At 40.9% G+C, this 17500-nt stretch overlaps 1 protein-coding gene and 1 pseudogene across 1 annotated transcript in view; one reads left to right on the forward strand and one right to left on the reverse strand.

The window, feature by feature from the left end:
* Nucleotides 1–2846: 2846 nt before the first annotated feature.
* LOC136178937 (presequence protease, mitochondrial-like) lies at nucleotides 2847–15619 on the reverse strand (annotated as a pseudogene).
* Nucleotides 15620–17402: 1783 nt separating this feature from the next.
* The window catches only part of LOC136179004 (tripartite motif-containing protein 16-like), a 2021-nt gene continuing 1923 nt past the window's right edge, over nucleotides 17403–17500 (forward strand). Inside the window, exon 1 of the mRNA XM_065953594.1 lies at nucleotides 17403–17500. This exon is cut by the window's right edge and continues 1923 nt beyond it. Within this exon, the coding sequence (XP_065809666.1) occupies nucleotides 17487–17500 (14 nt within the window). The 5' untranslated portion in view covers nucleotides 17403–17486.

Below are 17500 nucleotides of genomic sequence, written 5' to 3' on the forward strand. Positions count from 1 at the left end.
TTATTATTAATGTTAAAGGTCTCATATTATGTAAAATACACTTCACCATGTTTCTCTAACTCTAATATGTGTCCCTGGTCTGTCTACAAACCCCCCAATGATGAGAAAAGTCCATCCTCTCTGTATTGTGCCTGCTCCACTTTTCAGAAAATGTGTGCTCAAACAGGTCGTTTGGAGATTTTCTCTTTATGACATCACAAAGAGCAGTAACACCTCCCCCAGGTGGGTGACACATCTCATTTACATTTAAAGGTACAGACACAGAAACAGCCTGTTCTGAGCAGGGCTGAAATAGAGGGGTTTATAGGCATGATCAAATACAGGATCAGAGTGGATTTAGAACAAAAGACAGACAAGTTTGAGACTTATTTAAACATGTTGAAGAGGAGGAGAATATGTGACCTTTAATTCATGAAGGTTGTCAGTGCTAGTGATGACTTTTGTTCTCTTATCTGTGCTGTATCGCTAACCATCGACTATTTGTAATGATGTAAAGTTTTGAATAAATTTGCAAATAAATCTATAATTCATTTGTATAAATTTCTCTGTCAGACCAAATTAGCAGTAACTCCCCCATTGATAGAAAAATGTACAATGAGGTATCTTAAAACATGAATTATAATAATCTAAAAACATCATAACACAATACTAATCAGAAAGCTACGGAGCCCTTAAAGGGACATAGGCAGAAAAAATAAAAATATATGTTTCTCGTGGGCACCAGAAACTAACCGGTGCTCACGTGAAAGTTTCTCGTGCTCACCAGATATCAGGTGCACAACAGAAACCAGCCAGTCTTAGCCTTCTGTGTTCTTGTGATAAAAATGACAGTACAGGACTTATTTGAGCTATATTTTAACCTTGGACTTAAATACAAGGACAGAACTGCTTTGCTTGTGCACCGTCACCGTTATATTGTCTCAGAAAGACATTTAAAACAGATGTTAAAGTCTTGTCATCTGTTTTGGCGGATTCACAGATTCGGCGTTTCCGGATCCATAACTCATCAGCGGAACATTGCTCTTACAAAACCGACACCTCTCTGCAATCACAACAAGATAGACTGCGAGCTACATTCGTATTTTCCTCAAAACGAGTCGTCCTCCGCGCTGGGGAACTTGCATTGGCCTCTAAGTCGAGCCGGCTGGTGCTCGAATGCGCAGGGACCGTCTGCAAATTGCAATACTGAAAAAATATGATACAGAAATATTCAATAACTTCACCCAGGAGAGGTGTAGTGTCATGAAAATCATTTTACACAAATGTGATCTCACGTTTTTCATACTACATTTCTCAGATTGTAAAATAATACTTTAAAAATAAATTGAGGATTTTTCAATAGCCTGTAAATAGCCCAATGTTCAATAAAATCCCTTTTGTAAGGTGTAGGGTAAAACAAACACCCATTATGAATAAATGTTCCTGCTCTATAAACTACATCACGTTGCTTTGGATAAAGGGCTTTCATGTAATTGTAGTGATTTTTTATCAATCCCTTAAATTATTATTGCCTTTGTTGTTTCTATCCACTCTGGGCTTTCTGTGTGTGTGTGTGTGTGTGTGTGTGTGTGTGTGTGTGTGTGTGTGTGTGTGACATCTCTATAGTGGTGTTTGTGAGTAGGGTCCTGCTGTTGCTGTAGTTTTGGAAGTGGAGCAACATTTTACCTTCATGTGCCGGCAGTGAGATGTGACCGTCCTGTCAGAGTAATAAAGCATTTATTGTGTGCAAAGACGTGTGACTCTGTTTTATTTATCAGTAAATTAGGATTTTAGAAAAGGGAACTGAGGTTAGAGTGTCTGATTTTAAAAACTCAATCATCTCACCAGATGTGTTGACCTGCAGCAATTCTTTGGTTTTATTCACCCTGAGTTTTAAATCTGTTGATTTGTGCTTCAAACACGATAAAATGGAGGGAAATTGATTTCACCTGTGGTGTTCAAAGACTTGAAAAATAATTGTTAAAACTTCAATTTAAGGTCATAATATTCAACATTAACTAACGGCTCATTAGAATGCTAACTAGTAGCATACTGGCTGCTTATTGGTCATTATGAAGCACTTATTAGTACCTTATCTACATGACCATAGTCTATAGTTAACAGGTCATTATCTAAGAGTTTGTTCTCATTACCTTCCTGATTACAGCTCATTGATAGAGAGTTAGGAAGTTGTTGAACATGAGTTATGATCTTGATATGCTTTTGTTTACTTCTACCTCATAAGGGTCGTACTGAGGGAAACATATTAAGATCATAATTCATGTTCAATCACTTCCTAACTTAGGAACCAATGAAAATGTGAAATTTGTGGAAAATAGGACCACAGCCTCCATACATGGGGCGTGCACAAAAACCACTAGACTACCTGCGCCCCCACAAAGACCAACATGACCTGACTGAGTGTTTGCACATGACTCAGTTTGTTGTTTGAATTAGACAGAATGGCTCTGATGTTCTTCCTCTGCTCTGAGTTTCCCAGAGTAAACCACAGAGGAAGAAAGTCATTTGTATCCTGCAGAAAAAAACAAAAACACCTGATTGAAGTTTATATAAATGATATATCTCTTGATGATACTTTAACAATGATCCCAAAAAGAAGAGCTCACTCACATAGTGTATTCCAACATGATCATATATTTCATTAAATATATACAGAATGAAGACGTATCTGAACCATGACAGCAGCTCTCAGTCCTCCTCTTGATATTGTGCGCTTCAGCTTTTTGACTCTTTAATAAAAAATCCTAACCGTAGACTTTCAGCATTCAGTACAGAAGAAGTCGTGCAGCGGTGATTCTCCAGAAGTCCAGTTGAGTATTTAAATCACAAGTTACCTACAGACTGGATTATTTCACGATCCATGAGGGATCTTTTTTAATCGCCTCGTTCTCTGGACCCAAGATAGCAACTCCACAAGTCCTCTGACCGACGCCGAGGTATCTGCAGCGAGGGGGAAAACAAGACACGAGTTAACACTTGATGTGGGAATAAACGGGAACAGTTTGTCAGTCTGTTTTTTCTTTTAGCTTCTCCTTCTCTTCATTTCTGAGTTATGTAAGGGGACATAAAGTTTGTACCTTTCAGCCACTTCCACCAGACTTTGGTGAGTGACAGCAAAAAGTCTTTCTCTGTGATTCTGCTTCATCTCATCGGTGACTCCGCTGAGGAAGCGACCCATTCCTGCAACACAAACACAGAGTGAACAAACCAGACGGCTAAGAGATAAAGTGGAGACAGTGACGGCTTTACAACAGAGACAGAGACTAAGTTAATAAAACTAATGAAGATCTCTTCATATCTGAACTTGCTTATAATTCAACTTTTTACTCATCATTTTATTCATTAATCCTTTAAAAGCTTTTAACCTCCATTAAAGACTTCTAATGTTGAAGTTGTCAGTGATGTACTGAGATGTTAAAGCTCCAGAGATCTGATTGGAGGAGGATCAGGTGAGGCATCCTGACAGCAGCTGGAGGGATCACTCAGTCGTTCCTCACCTTTGTCCGCGGGGGCCACAGGCGAGTCTACAGCCGAGAACACTGACAGTTTAGCTTCATCGATGTCCTGCTGGGTGAACTGTCCCGACTTCGCCCAGTCCACACCTCGACGAAACGCAGACAAGGTCTGCACCGAGTTTGGATCCCTTAGAGAAGTACGAGAAAGAAATACAAAATCAACGACACACTGTTCAACTCAAAGAAGATTCTTTTTAAACGTAGAAGTCATTTGGAATATTTTATTACAGCTTCCAAAAATGCCCCATGATGGCTTCCCTTAGTAAATTGTTCAGTCTTCTGTGTCTCTTTTTTTCCAGACAGATCGTCTGAATATTTTTGGAAGATAAATATTTAGCATTTTGGACAAAGGGAGGAAGAAGAGGTCACATTTTAGAAGCTGGCAACAAATGTCTTTCAGCAAATCAACTCAAATTTCATGCGATTAGAACAAAATAAGTGCTGCTGCAACTTTGGTTCTTTCCCTTCTCTCTCCAAAACTTGATTTAAAATACATTTTAAAGGTCACATATTCTGTTAAATCCTCTTCACCATGTTTCTATGTGTCTCTAGTCCGTCTACAAACCCCCCAATGATGAGAAAAGTCCATCCTCTCTGTCTTCTGCCTGCTCCACTTTTCAGAAAATGTGTGCTCAAACAGTCCGTTTAGAGATTTTCCCTTCATGACATCACAAAGGGCAGTAGCCCCTCCCCCAGGTGGGTGACACTCCCACAGCTAGGTGTTTGTTTTGCCCTCTGAGTCTGCCTTCTCACCGTAAACAATAGAGCAGGTAGCGAGAAAGCCTGAGACACCCGAGCACTTCCAGAGAGGGGGCGTGGTGAAACACAGTTCATTTACATATTTAAAGGTACAGACACAGAAACAGCCTGTTCTGAGTAAGGCTGAAATAGAGGGGTTTATAGACATGATCAAATACAGGATCAGAGTGGATTTAGAACAAGAAACTTCACACACATGTTTTGAGGAGCTCTGAGACTTATTTAAACTGGTTGAAGAGAAGGAGAATATGTGACCTTTAACAAAATTCATATCTTGAAGACAACCCAGCCTGCCCCCTTTAATAGAATCTACCTCTACTCCTTCATAAGTACGGAGATTTTGTATGTATTAGATTCCATTAAATACACCTATTAACCAAAATGCACATCGTTTTCTAAGGTTCGAGAAAGCCTGAGTGTATATAAAATATTAATGTTTCAGCCAAGGCAACAAAATGAACTGTTATTGTATTTCCACGTCATTACAATGTTTTTTAAAACTTTGTTGAGTGTGGTGTGGCGGCCTCTCACCTGTACGAGTAAAAAGAGAAAAGAACTCCTCCCATCCTGGCCCCGCCCCCGTAGGCTCCTCCCTTCTCCCTGATTTCTCCATGCAGAAACTTAGCCGTCATCATCCTCGCCAAGATGCACAAACTTTAAGAGAAAAAAGGAAACAAAAAGTTTTTCTTACACTTTAGATGAACTAAAAGTTACACGTAGAAAAAAGTAGAAAGACAAAGAACTGTCAGTGTAAATCAGACTTTTAAAGGAAGTGCTGTCACTCATCCCTGCCAGGTACAGGTGTGGTTACCTGGCGTAGTTGTGGTGGGAGAAGGGTACCGTACGAATACTCTCGCTGATAAAGTGAACAGGGAAGGGAAGCTGGAAGAACGTTTTCATCTGACACGGCTGGAAGTTTTGCTCCTGAAATCAGAGAAGATGATCTTTACTGTCACTGTACAAGTACAACAAAAACCTGTCGGAGCACACCTGTAGAGAAGTAGTTAAATATAGAACATATACAAATACTAAACCCACCAGTATATATACAAACAAAACAGTTATATTATACAATAAGATGTAAACTATGGTTAAAAGAGAGCTGAGCGGTACTGGTGGAATATTGTACTCAGGTATTAAAAAAAAACAAATAAGCGTTATATTTATAATCTCATGCATGCACAGGACTTTGTTTTGAAGGAATGTCTCATAATAAAGGACAAAATAAAATTACAGGTGATCTCACAACTATTGAAATCAGAGGTTCAACTGTTTTGTGTTGGTGTTATTTTGCTTCTTCAAAGATTTTTGACTTTAAAATCTGTATTTTTGCGTTTCTATAAGACGGCCTTTCTTCATCTTTTCCATTATTTTATCTTCTTTAATCTGCAGAGATGGTTCTGCCTTTAATATAATGTGAACTCACTATGGCAGGGATATATTTAGAGGAGTGGTTCTTAATGGGTTTAGCTTTAGGACTCACCACCATCTCCTCCTGCGACCAGAGTTTCTGATATTGTTCAACCTATCAGGTTTATTTTCAATGAAAGATGTTTCAAAAGATGTGACAGAACAAAGTTTCAGAACATAGAACTTTACAGACTTTTTGACACCATTTTTTCCCCCTAGGAACTCAGTCACGACCCACTGAAAACAGCTCTGCGACCCACTTATGGGCCCCTACCCACCAGTTGAGAACCACTGACATAGCGAGCAAACAAACACAGAAATGTAAGATGTTCCTGAAAACTTACAGAGATGAGTTTCCGGCTCAGCCCCGAGACATCCGATGGGTCGAGAGGCCTCTTTAGAAAAAAAAATCAAGAGAATATTAAAATCTAATTTTAAGAATTATTCTGCCTGCTTTCATGTTTTGATTTGTTTGTTGATAGTTTACCTCAATAATGTTACTTCTGACCGGTTTGCGCTCCTTTCTGTTGTCAGCCACGTCCTTCATGAAGCTCTCCAGCTGTGCTGCCGTGTCCGACATTTTCTGTGGAGTAGTGTTGATCGCACACCTGTAAGAGACAAACATTTACATTGACGAGCATGTTACACACAGACCCTTTATATTGAAACCATGTTGCAGTAATTAAAATAACATTAACTGCAGAATACTGTCACTATCTCTTCATCATTCAAAAATCTATCACCATGGAGGCGACCATAGCCTAGTGGTTAGTGGACGCCCCATGTGTGGAGGCTGTAGTCCTCCAAGCGGACGACCTGTGGCTCATTTCCTGCTTTCCCCACTCTCTCTCTCTCTCTCTCTCTCTGATTTCTGACTCTGTCCACTGTCCTGTCTCTAAAATAAAGGCCCAAAAAGCCCCAAAACAAAACCTTTTAAAAGAAAACCTCTCCTCAGGTGTAACATCTCACCTCATGTTGTCCGGGTTGAGAAGATGCTTCTTGATCCTGACGAGCGTTCGGATGACTTGGCTGAGGTCGGACAACTCAGCGACCCTCTTCATAAACTTCACCTGAAGTAATCATTGATAAAAGATGGATCAAATATGAAGCGAGAGAATGGAAAAACAAAAAACCTCTTGCACAAAGTAGGAACAAATGAAATTGTCTCTGCTTGTCAGAAAAAAATCATGCTATACTGTATGTCTTGAATCTGCGTCTGCGTAATTTACTTCAAGCTTTAAATCACTATGACAACACTTCTTAAAGCTGACGTGCAGGAGTCAGACACTATCATTTTAGTTTTTTAGGATCAACACTCCAGGTGCATACCTGTTCCATCCCACCAAGCGTCTCATTGAGGTCTCCTGCTGGAGTCAGGTGACGGCCTGCACGTGTCATGGCGTACATGTGCAGATCCCATTGGCTAACTCCTGTGCTGACATCATCACCAGCACTCTCAGGCGCTCCACCTCGTCAAAGTGGGGGCTGTAGTGAAAAAAAAAAAGATAAATATCGAGCTGTCTTCTCAGCCTCCTCGAATTTCAGGACACATTTTCTCTCAGTTTATAAGAAGTGATGGAGGACGTACTTGTTGAATATGTCGCTCCACAGATGAAACATGTGAGGAAGGTTTCTCTCCAGGCAGGAGGAGGACAGGAGGACACCCTGGAACAGAGAACACAGAGACAAGACTCTTCTTTGATTACCTGTTTTATACCGATGTAATGTAACCAGCAGCAGTTAAACACTGAACCAAGATAAATCACAACCTCTGTTTATGTAACACACGATCACTCAGTTTCAATTTCTGCAGCTTTGAGGAGACATTTGATTTTTGAAGACGACGCAGCAGAAAGAAGATGGGTTTCCACAATGCACAAGAATCATCATAATAAAGAACAAACATTTAATTCATATAGAATAAAGTTACTAAATTACATGTGATGTCATATATGAAGGAACCTGACATGGAGCAGCATACTTCATTACTCCATTCATCCATTTTCTTCCACTTATCAAAGGTCAGGTCTCTGTGGCAGCAGTAGTAATTCAACCCAGACTTCTCTCTCCCCAGTTCCTCCTGAGGGATTCTGACATGTTCCCAGGCCAGTGGGGATATACACAGTAATCCCTCCAGTAAACTCTGGGTCTCCCCCGGGGTCTCCTCCCAGTTGGGGCGTGCTCAGAAGACCTCAAAGGGAGGCGTCCAGGTGGCATCCTAATCAGATGGCCGAACCACCTCGACTGGCTCCTTTAGATTTGAGGGAGAAACGGCTCTACTCTGAGCTCTACCAGAATGTCTGAGCTCCTCGCCCTCTCTCTAAGACTGAGCCCAGCCGACCTCTGGAGGAAACTCATTTCAGCCGCTTGTATCCACCATCTTATTATTTCGGTCACTACCCATAGCTCATGATCATAGGTGACCGGTAAATGGAGAGCTTTGCCTTCAGGCTCAGACTCACTCCCTACATCATCTAAAGTATTCTTGTCCAGAAATGTCTCTGTCCAAACATTACTTCTATCCATATATTTGTAAGACTTTTCAAACACAGTAAGCTGGTACTGACCTGCTCGTACATGTCCAGCTGGGTGGAGTCAGGGACGACCTGGGTGGAGACAGACATGCCCCCAGTCCTCAGCTCCATCTGCTGGGACTGTTGTCTGTAGTCCAGACCTCCACAGCCCATCCTGATTTAACAAACAGACACACATGCAATCTTTAAAATGCTTTCAAACACCACCTGTCTAAACCTTACACAAATACAGAAAAGATCAATAAAGCATAATATCTTCAAACTTTTCATATACCAGGTGACACATTTTGAAATCTTGCTCTGGTCCAATCGACTGTCAGGTGAACTTACTTGGTGACAACGCTGCAGAAGAGCGGGACATAGAGCCTGAGGTCCTCCGGCAGTGTGTTGAGACTGCACATGGCTCTGAAGTAAACTAGCCCGTTGGTGGGCTGCTCACAGTACTGCACCGGTACGCCGACTGAAGGAGACAAGGAGAGGAAACATTTTAAGGGGTTTTAACCACAACACTCTGAGATGATTCTTCCTTGTTGTGTATAATGTTTTATAAACTTGTGTAGAGCGGACACTGGGCCGTACCTGCTGTGCTGATCTGAACAGGAGTAACAGGGATCGTGGGCTCAATGTCAGACACTTTCAGTGCCGGCAAACAGGAGGCGTCCTGCGTTTTGCTCTGAGCAGCCAGCAGCTCCAGACCTTTTCCCAAGAAGAAGAAGAAGAAGAAGAAGAAGAAGAAGAACATGAATATGAAACAGACAGTTCAATCAGAAGTGCCTCAATCAAATCCTTCTGAAATGTTTCAACAAGTTTTACTGGTTGGGTCATAAACAGAAAAGTGAATGCAGGTGAAATGTTCTTTTATGGTTTTCCATCAGTAAATCTCTGTACTTTAATGTTTCTAACAAGTCCCCTCAAAGACGGTTTTTAATATTTAAGGCAACTCCTCACCCCCTCGGACTAAAACTGGCAAATGACACTCAATTCAGTAACACTTTTGTCTGTCTTTGAAAACTTATAGAGCAGCTTTGAATGATTTGCAGCTCAAAAAACATCTTATTTATCTGATACTGGTGTCAATAAAAAACACCTCAAGCCGTTTAGCGCCCTCTGCTGACTCATCCTGGGATTACTCCAACATATGTTTACCTCATGCTCTATAACTCTGCCTGTGTTTAGTTTGAACATGCAGCATTGTAACACTATATGACTAAATGAGGGATCTAGAACAGGTCAACATGAATATATTCTGTATACAGTCACATTGCAGCGCTTGATGTTTTTTTCCCAGTTATTGTGTTAATCTGATGGTTTATTGGATTTTTTGGGGCTTCAATCAAATCAATCAAGCAGCCAATAAAAGCCTGTTTGCTTCAGACAATTCTGTGTGATTTCACAGAGTCAAGCTCAGAAAGTGTTTTAACAGAAGCAGAGAAACACAGATTTCCTCCGTGGAGCAGTTTCAATCATTTGTACCTTTTTCATAGATGTCTTTTTTGTCGCTGTCTGACAGAGCATGGATCTTTTTCTGGAGCTTCTCCTCCTCGGCTTTGGCCTGTTTCTCCAAGTAGACCTCATCCGGACTCATGGACAGGGTCAGTCTGTGTGTGTTCTCCTGTAGGGGGGGTAATGGGGATTTGAAGAGGAAGAGAAAAAACACAAATGATACAGAAAACCTTCAAAGTTCATGTTTTTTTGTCATGATCTTAAAACACTCCAGGGCTGCTGAGGTTGACCTTAAGAGCAGACCGAGTATTTCCCCCTACAGAGAACATTAGTGAGACTTGTAAAAGGTTTATTCTTGTATTTTTTTTAAACCTTTTTTCACATATTTCTGGATGTTTTGAAGAAAAGTACTTTCCCAGTGTCACACACCTTAAAGTAGTGCTTGACTTTGTCCTGGAGGAAGCGAGGGTTTTCCTTCAGGGTCTGTTTGAACTTGGCAACGCTGTCGTTGATCTGCAGCAGCTCCACCGGGTCGCCGTCGTGGTTCCACGATGACGCAATGTACTAGAAAAAACAAAAATGTATACACATACACAAACAGCCATGAATAATGAAACCGACATGTGAAACATGCAGCAGAATCCACAAAGCGATTATAACATTACTGACAAAATAAAGCTAATCTAAGTGTCCTGTTTGACTCTTACATTGATGTATAGTGATTAAAACTTTACTTCTCATACACATGTGTAATCCCTTTAAATATTATACTCTCTGTGATTATTGAGTTTACTGCAACTCATCAAAAAAAGGAAGAAATCAGCAAATAAACTGCTGTGAAAACAAGCTCATCTCATACGTTTAGACATGTTTAAAACATTCTGTATTTGTATAGAAATACACAGAGTATATAGTGGTAGAAACACAAGATTTCAGCAGAGACAACATAACTAACATCATCATTCTTCCTGACATATCTCACACATAGAGGTTTATAAATACATGCAGTATCCTTGTGTTTGTGAACTCACCGAGGCCAGAGACAGGCCGAAGTTTGTGGACTGGTGCTTCATCTGGATCTCGATCTTATGCAGGAGAGCGTTGATTCTTTCCTCCTCAAAGCCGCTCCTGTCGATGATGACGAGGACTCATTTTATCTTATGTGCCGTTTCAATTTCATGTAACCAAGCAACTCATCATCCTTCATGTGCAAGTAGACCTTACAGTTTATGGCTTTATCAAAACAAGCTGACACTTAGAGAGAGCAGGTTTGTAAACATATATTAAAGTCTTAAATACAAAAGGGAGCGTGGGACTTACTCGATGATGTCGTTGATGGTTTGGCTGATGATTTGCTTCACTCTCTCGGTGTCCTCCTCGGCCATTCCCTGCAGTCCTATACTGAACGACGCCTCTTTGGTGCTGCCGTCATATCTGCAGAACACAACATTTCAGAACAATGCAGTACTCTGAGCGCTGTCTGCAGCACATGAGGCAGAGCATCACAGCTCAGCAGCAATATACTAAAATGTTAAATTATCTTTTAATAGACATTTCTAAAAGAAAGTTGTCATCTAAGTAGCTTAGCAAAATCATATAGATGAAAACCCGTCTTTAAAGAGTAACTAAACCCCCAGAGTACAAAGTATCTAAATTTAAATTCCACATTTTGTGTTAGAAATATGCATAGCTACGGCCCTCTACAGGTTGAACCCAGCTACTGCAATTACATTCTTCTATTGGCTTATCTGGTGTTTAGAGAATTGCATGGATTGACAATAACTGAAATCTTAGCGGCTGGCTGTAAAATATTTACAAACGTGCCAAAATGAGGATGTTTATTTTAAAACATTAGAGCCATAACATTCAAATCCTCCAGGGGGCATCATCCCCATCCTCTCCTGCCCCTCTCTGTCGTCTCCATCGGCTGTCTCAGCACTGACAGATCAAATGGTTCTGGACCGTCGTTGAGCCTCTGGATCAGAGAAGTCCTCCACATGAAACCAAACTTCTGTCCTCGCTGCTTCTCCAGCCGTCGCTCTAAATAACCTCTGAGCTTGCTGATCATTTTATTTGTGAGAGTTTGTTACTTTGCGTCCTGCGTACTCACCCTACAACAGAGGAGAAGTCAGTTCCTATATTGGGTTCGATGAGAGCTTTGTAGAAGGGAGAGTTGGGTCCAGAGATCATGAGAGACGACAGCAGGCTGAGGGTGAATCCTTCAAATGTGTCAGTGATGCTGCGCGGGGAAAAAAACAAAGAGATTTTAAATATTTCTGAACAATAGGACTCGCTAAAAACTTCACTTTGAATGAAGAGAATTGTTGAGTGAATCCTTTCTGTACTGTAAAGCTCTCAGTCTTTAAAAAGCCGTCGACGTGACAATCAAGATGTAGTGAATAAAGAGGAGGATGGAGGCTCTTTTTATGGCTTCTCCCATCTTAATGCAAAATAAAAAGAAATGATTTTCGGTCTTACTCTCCCAGCAGGTAGCTCACACACAGCGTGTTCTGCAGGGCCGGATCCGGAGCCAGAGCGTCAGGGCTGCAGGTCACATGGTCCTCTCTCTGGGGAAACCATTGAGATTCACGACGACATCAAAACGACTAATCAATGCATTTCAGTGTGTTAATATAAAAGCATGCAATAATAAACAGCTGTTGAGATTGTTGGTGTAGTTTTTAAGATCTATTGATCAGTAGAAGTTACAGATGCTGGTCTGGATTATGACACTCACAGGGCTGCTCCAGTGTGGCTGGGGGGGGACCTCTGTGTTCGGGTTGATGCGTTCAAACTTGGACAGAGCTTCCTCTTCGATCTGCTTCAGATGCTGCTCCAAAGGCAAATCTCCATACGTGAAGAACCTGAGGAGCACATGGAGGACACTCTCAGGGGTGTTTTCTGAGCAATTTTAAAGCCTGCATGTTAAATTATTTTTAAGGAATTATGATCATTCTGAAATAAATAAGATCGATAAAGCATGAAAAAGACAAACTAGCATCAGTTACCATCAAATTATTAAAGTTTCCTGTGTTTCATATCTACTGTGTCAATGTGAGCCTGCATCGTTCTGCTGCAGGAGATTATTAAATGTAACAAAGAAAGGATTCTGCTGGCTAACACCTGCTCTCATCTCATTTCTTCACAGCACTTTACAGTTTCCTGTCCCTTCTAGGCTCACAGTGTACACGTGTGTGTGTCCATGTACCTGGCGTTGCTGGGGTGGTAATGCGTGGCGTGGAACTGCTTGAGCTGTTCCCAGGTAAGGTCAGGGATGGCTAGAGGCTCTCCTCCTGACACCACAGAGTACGTGTGGTCTGGATACAGCTTGTTCTGGAGGTGCTGGGCGTACACGCGCTCGTTGTCGGACTACTAAAAAAAAACACACAATCAAACGTTAAACAGTCACTGACACACTCTTATTTCAAAACCATTTATCTGACGTCACCTGTTCATCTCATATCTGGAACTTGTTTCTTGTTTCACTGCTGTTGCATTAGGCCCCATGTCCGCCTAGCATTTTATAGATTTTGTTAGCTTTTTCTGAGTGTCTTTGTTCTATTGTTCCCAATGAGGAGAGAGCGTTTGCAGCAGCAGCAAAGCGCAGCGTCCAGCGCCTTTCTTCCGAGCGCTCTGCCTAATTTGTGCGGCCGCTCCGAGCGCTTCAAACTAAAAATCTTTCAACTTTTTATGAGGCCGCTGTTGACGTCACCGGCGCTTTTCTTTCAACCAGCCAATCATAAAGTACATCAGTCGGGTCCTTGCTCTGTGTCTGATTGGAGCCATGAGAACGGGGATGTCATTATTATTGAGCTCATCATCCAGGAAAAATTTGGAGGTCAAGCATCCTCCGTTTGATGCTCAAAGTGACAGATAAAAATCAAACAGAGAAAAGCAACGGAACAGTGTCGGTCATACAGGAGCTGCTGTCAACAGACTGTTGTCATAGAGACAGGACGGACGTGCAGCGCTTTTATTCTCAGCGCACAGCCAGCTCTTTTCTGCCTGAAAAAAGAAAACGCTAGGTGGACACAGCAGGGCCTGAGTTGTTTTGGTTTTTTGCCAACTACTAAACCGTGAGCAGGCATCATTTTAACTTTGTTCCATGATGTCATAACATGTTTAAAGTGAGTATAAATATAAAAGCAAGAAAAAAAACACTTGGAGTTACCACGAACCACTTCACTCTCAAACTTAATCCATGAGGTGCTTTTAGGTAACATGAAATATAAGATATCTGAAGCTCCTTAAAAGAACACTTAAACTTCACTATATTGTATCTACATATAAAACTATGATTCAGAAAGTGTAGACTTACAAACGCCCCTTTCATTTCATTGAACACCACTCCTTTAAAGACCAGAGGGGAGTTGGGATCTGTTGGGTTTTCATTCTCCAGCCTCCAGCCCTCCTGCCTGCAAAATCAACACAAACAGAAATGAACTAGTGAAGAGCAGATTTCATCAGCGACTGTTTCAAACAAGTGATATCAGAAAGGTCTTGGACTCTTTTAGGCTGGCTACACACTCGACAATATTCAGATCTTAACCTATTTAAAAAACGTGGGAGACCAAAGACATAAGGACAGCTAAATGATTCTAAACATTATAATCCTCCGACTGCACACACTAGACGATTTGACCCTACTGTGAGACCACACACCTGCAGTTTGTAGAAACGAGTTCACAGTGGTGATCCCACAGACACGAGATCTCACAGAAACTCGTGTGATCAAACGTGACTTCAGAAGAAAAACAAATATGGAAGACAGTCGAGACATTAAAAAGCCACTCATGTTGTTACTCAGTGCTTCTTTTTCTATATTCCTCTTGGCTCAGGGCACAGTTATGTTTGTGTTCACTGGCATGTTTGTGAGCTGTAAAAGTGATGCTCTCTTCGCTCTCTTTTTGGCTACTGCAGGTATTCAGTCGGAGGCAGCCCGATCTGGAATGGTAAATATCAAACATGTTTTTGTATTTAGGATTCCAGATCGGGGAGGCTCTGACTCGATCAGGAGCTGTAAAATAATCGTATTGACACCACACACTTGAAGATTATTTGGACAAATAAAAGGCCCAAAATCAGGCCTAAACTCCCCTAGTGTGAAGCCAGCCTCAGGACAAACAGTCCAACTAACAGAGTTAACAGCTGACTATAAAGACAAAATCTTCACTGAATATTTAAAAGTTGACTTTTGCTACAATGCTATCAAGTCAAATAAATACAAACATGAAACAAATATGAGAAGCAGCAGTCACCACTCACCAGAAATCCTGCTCTCGTAAACACGGGAAGAAAGCTGCATCCAGATAGACCGAGAGAAGATTCTGGAAGTCTTTTCCATTTTGGGTTGAGAACGGATACATGGTGTAGTCACTGGCTGTTTACGAAGGGAGGCAACAACAAAAAAACATGTCAGACATAAAGCTCATCAGCAAGCCAAGAATTAAGAAACAATCATCTGAAAGTCATTTTCTCTTCTAAAACTGACCGGTAAAACTATTAAAAGATAAGATAAATAATTAGCTTTTTATTTAACTGTAGGAGGATTATGTGTATGAAACATAAACTGTAAATATTAATGGATGAAGCCTGAGTGATGAAACCTGATAATGACTGCAGAGTATATCAGTCAAAAATCCAAACGTCTCTAGTTGAGATATTTGTATTCACTGTTGCATCATTACCACAAAGTTTGATTAAACCAGTCTTCACTAACTATTATTTGGTCGAAATTCAAACATATAAACCATTTATTCAAAGATCTCATTTCTAAAAGGTGTATTGACACATTTCCTTAAGGTGGTGAAGTTCAGTGGCACTCTGACGCCTCCCTGTGGTTTCTCAGATTTTGACAGCCCTGTATTGCAGGTGCTCACTTCAAGCTGCCTTCCCACATTAGTGTAACCACTGACCTGAGAAGGGACACTGAACCAGCCTCAGCCAGAATATGAACATACCTGATAATGAATGCTTTGTATATTTTATTCACTGTTGAAACATAACTACAAAGTTTGATTTCACCAGTCCTGAGCCTACTTACTTGTGCCTGATAAAGAAGTGAAGGTGGGTAAACTGTAGTGTTGTAGTACTCAAAATCAGTCTGGGTCTTTTAAAGGTCTCGGTCTCGTCTCGTAATCTAAAGCATTTTTACTCGGCCTCATCTCGGTCTCGGATTTTAAAGCATTACCAATCAAGACTACCACTGATAGGATATTTTTCTGCGTCATTACTGTGATAAGAAGGTAAACGCCCCTTTCTAAAAGAATTTAAAAAACTTCAATTCATGATTTGATTTATATCCCCCGGTTACTGCTGAAACCTTCTGGGTGTTACAGTTTAAGTGAGTGACACGCCCCCTGAACACAAGATGATGATTGTTTTATTTATCTTAGCGTCTTGGTCCTGTCTCAGTCTCGTCCTGCCTTGGTCTTATCTCGGTCTCTGAGCACTCTGATTTCAGGTTTGTCTTGGTCTCAGTTTGTGTGGTCTTGACTACAACACTTGGTAAAACATACACAGATGAAACACAAATTTAAACTTCTGGTTACTATTTTATTGTACTTTTGTATGAATTCTCCAAAGTCTAACCTCTCGATTGCAGCATTACATCTTTTATGAATCTGTATGTTGTTGTTTGTTTGTACACTGTCTGTGTTGTCTTCTCCTTTAAGAGCACAATAAATCTTCAAATTTTCAGTTATACAAAACAGCTCTATGAAACTGTAGATTTCAGAGGAAACCAAACATGAAGCTTTTCAATGTTTGCTTCAACTATTGTGAGCTGTAAGTTATTTAAAAACATCATGTGGTTGTTCAATGTTGTGTTCCCTTTAAGAGAATTCATCACATGCGTGAGGGCAGCATGGTAACCTCTCCCTATTGCTCAACTCCACTCTGTGCACACATTTCCTGGTTCCCTCTCATTCACTAATATACGAGTGCAAGATAGGTGTAACCAACAAGTGAGCTCCCCAGCCCTGTGCAGCGTGGATCAGCAAATGAGCAGTGACAAAAGGACACTGAGGTATTTTTTGTCGGTGTACTACTTCTACCACATATTCAAATTCTTCCATTACTTGTAATCAAACCGACTTTTGCAAGGGGAGGCTTTGTAAATTAAAGCAGCAGTAGGAATCAGTAGGTTTGTATTTGAAACAGGATTATGGCTTCAATCTGAGGTGAAGTATGTTTAAAGACAATATCAATGATCTGCTTCAATCATCAGTTTGACCATCTGATAGTCATAAACAAGAAATAAAGGTCAGGTCAATGTATTTAATCCAGTATGTGAACCACCAGTATGTGAAAACACCTCTTCTAATGGTGGTGAAGTTCAGTGGAACCCTGACGCCTCCCTGTGGTGTCTCAGATTTTCACAGCTTGTAATGCTGGTGCTCACAGGTAGCTCTGTTCAGACAGTAGTTGTGGAAACAGTTCAGTTATTCTCTGTGTTTTATTAAATTCTTTTTACATGTTAAGAAATGTGTGACTAGAGTTTTTTACATGCTTGCTTACATAGTTTGCTTCCATGCAACAGAGAGTGGTTATGTATTCATGTTGAGAATCTGCCTGGTCAGAGTAATGAAACGTGGATCAGAGCTTGTTAACCCCTCCCTCTTCTTCCTGCTATCAGACTCAGCCAGCTCCACTCTGACATTTATTTTCTTGTTCCCTCCCCTTTAGATCTACAGTTTGAGGATGGGTGTAACCAACATGTGGGACGGTGCAAGAGCAGACACTGAACGTGCTGTGTAGATAAGAGGTGAAACTACTAATTTCAAAGGAAGTGAAACTCAGACAGTCGTCGTTACCGAGAGGAGAAATGGCGCAGAAAGG

The sequence above is a fragment of the Labrus bergylta genome, chromosome 4, assembly GCF_963930695.1.
Source record: "Labrus bergylta chromosome 4, fLabBer1.1, whole genome shotgun sequence".
Classification (NCBI taxonomy): domain Eukaryota; kingdom Metazoa; phylum Chordata; class Actinopteri; order Labriformes; family Labridae; genus Labrus; species Labrus bergylta.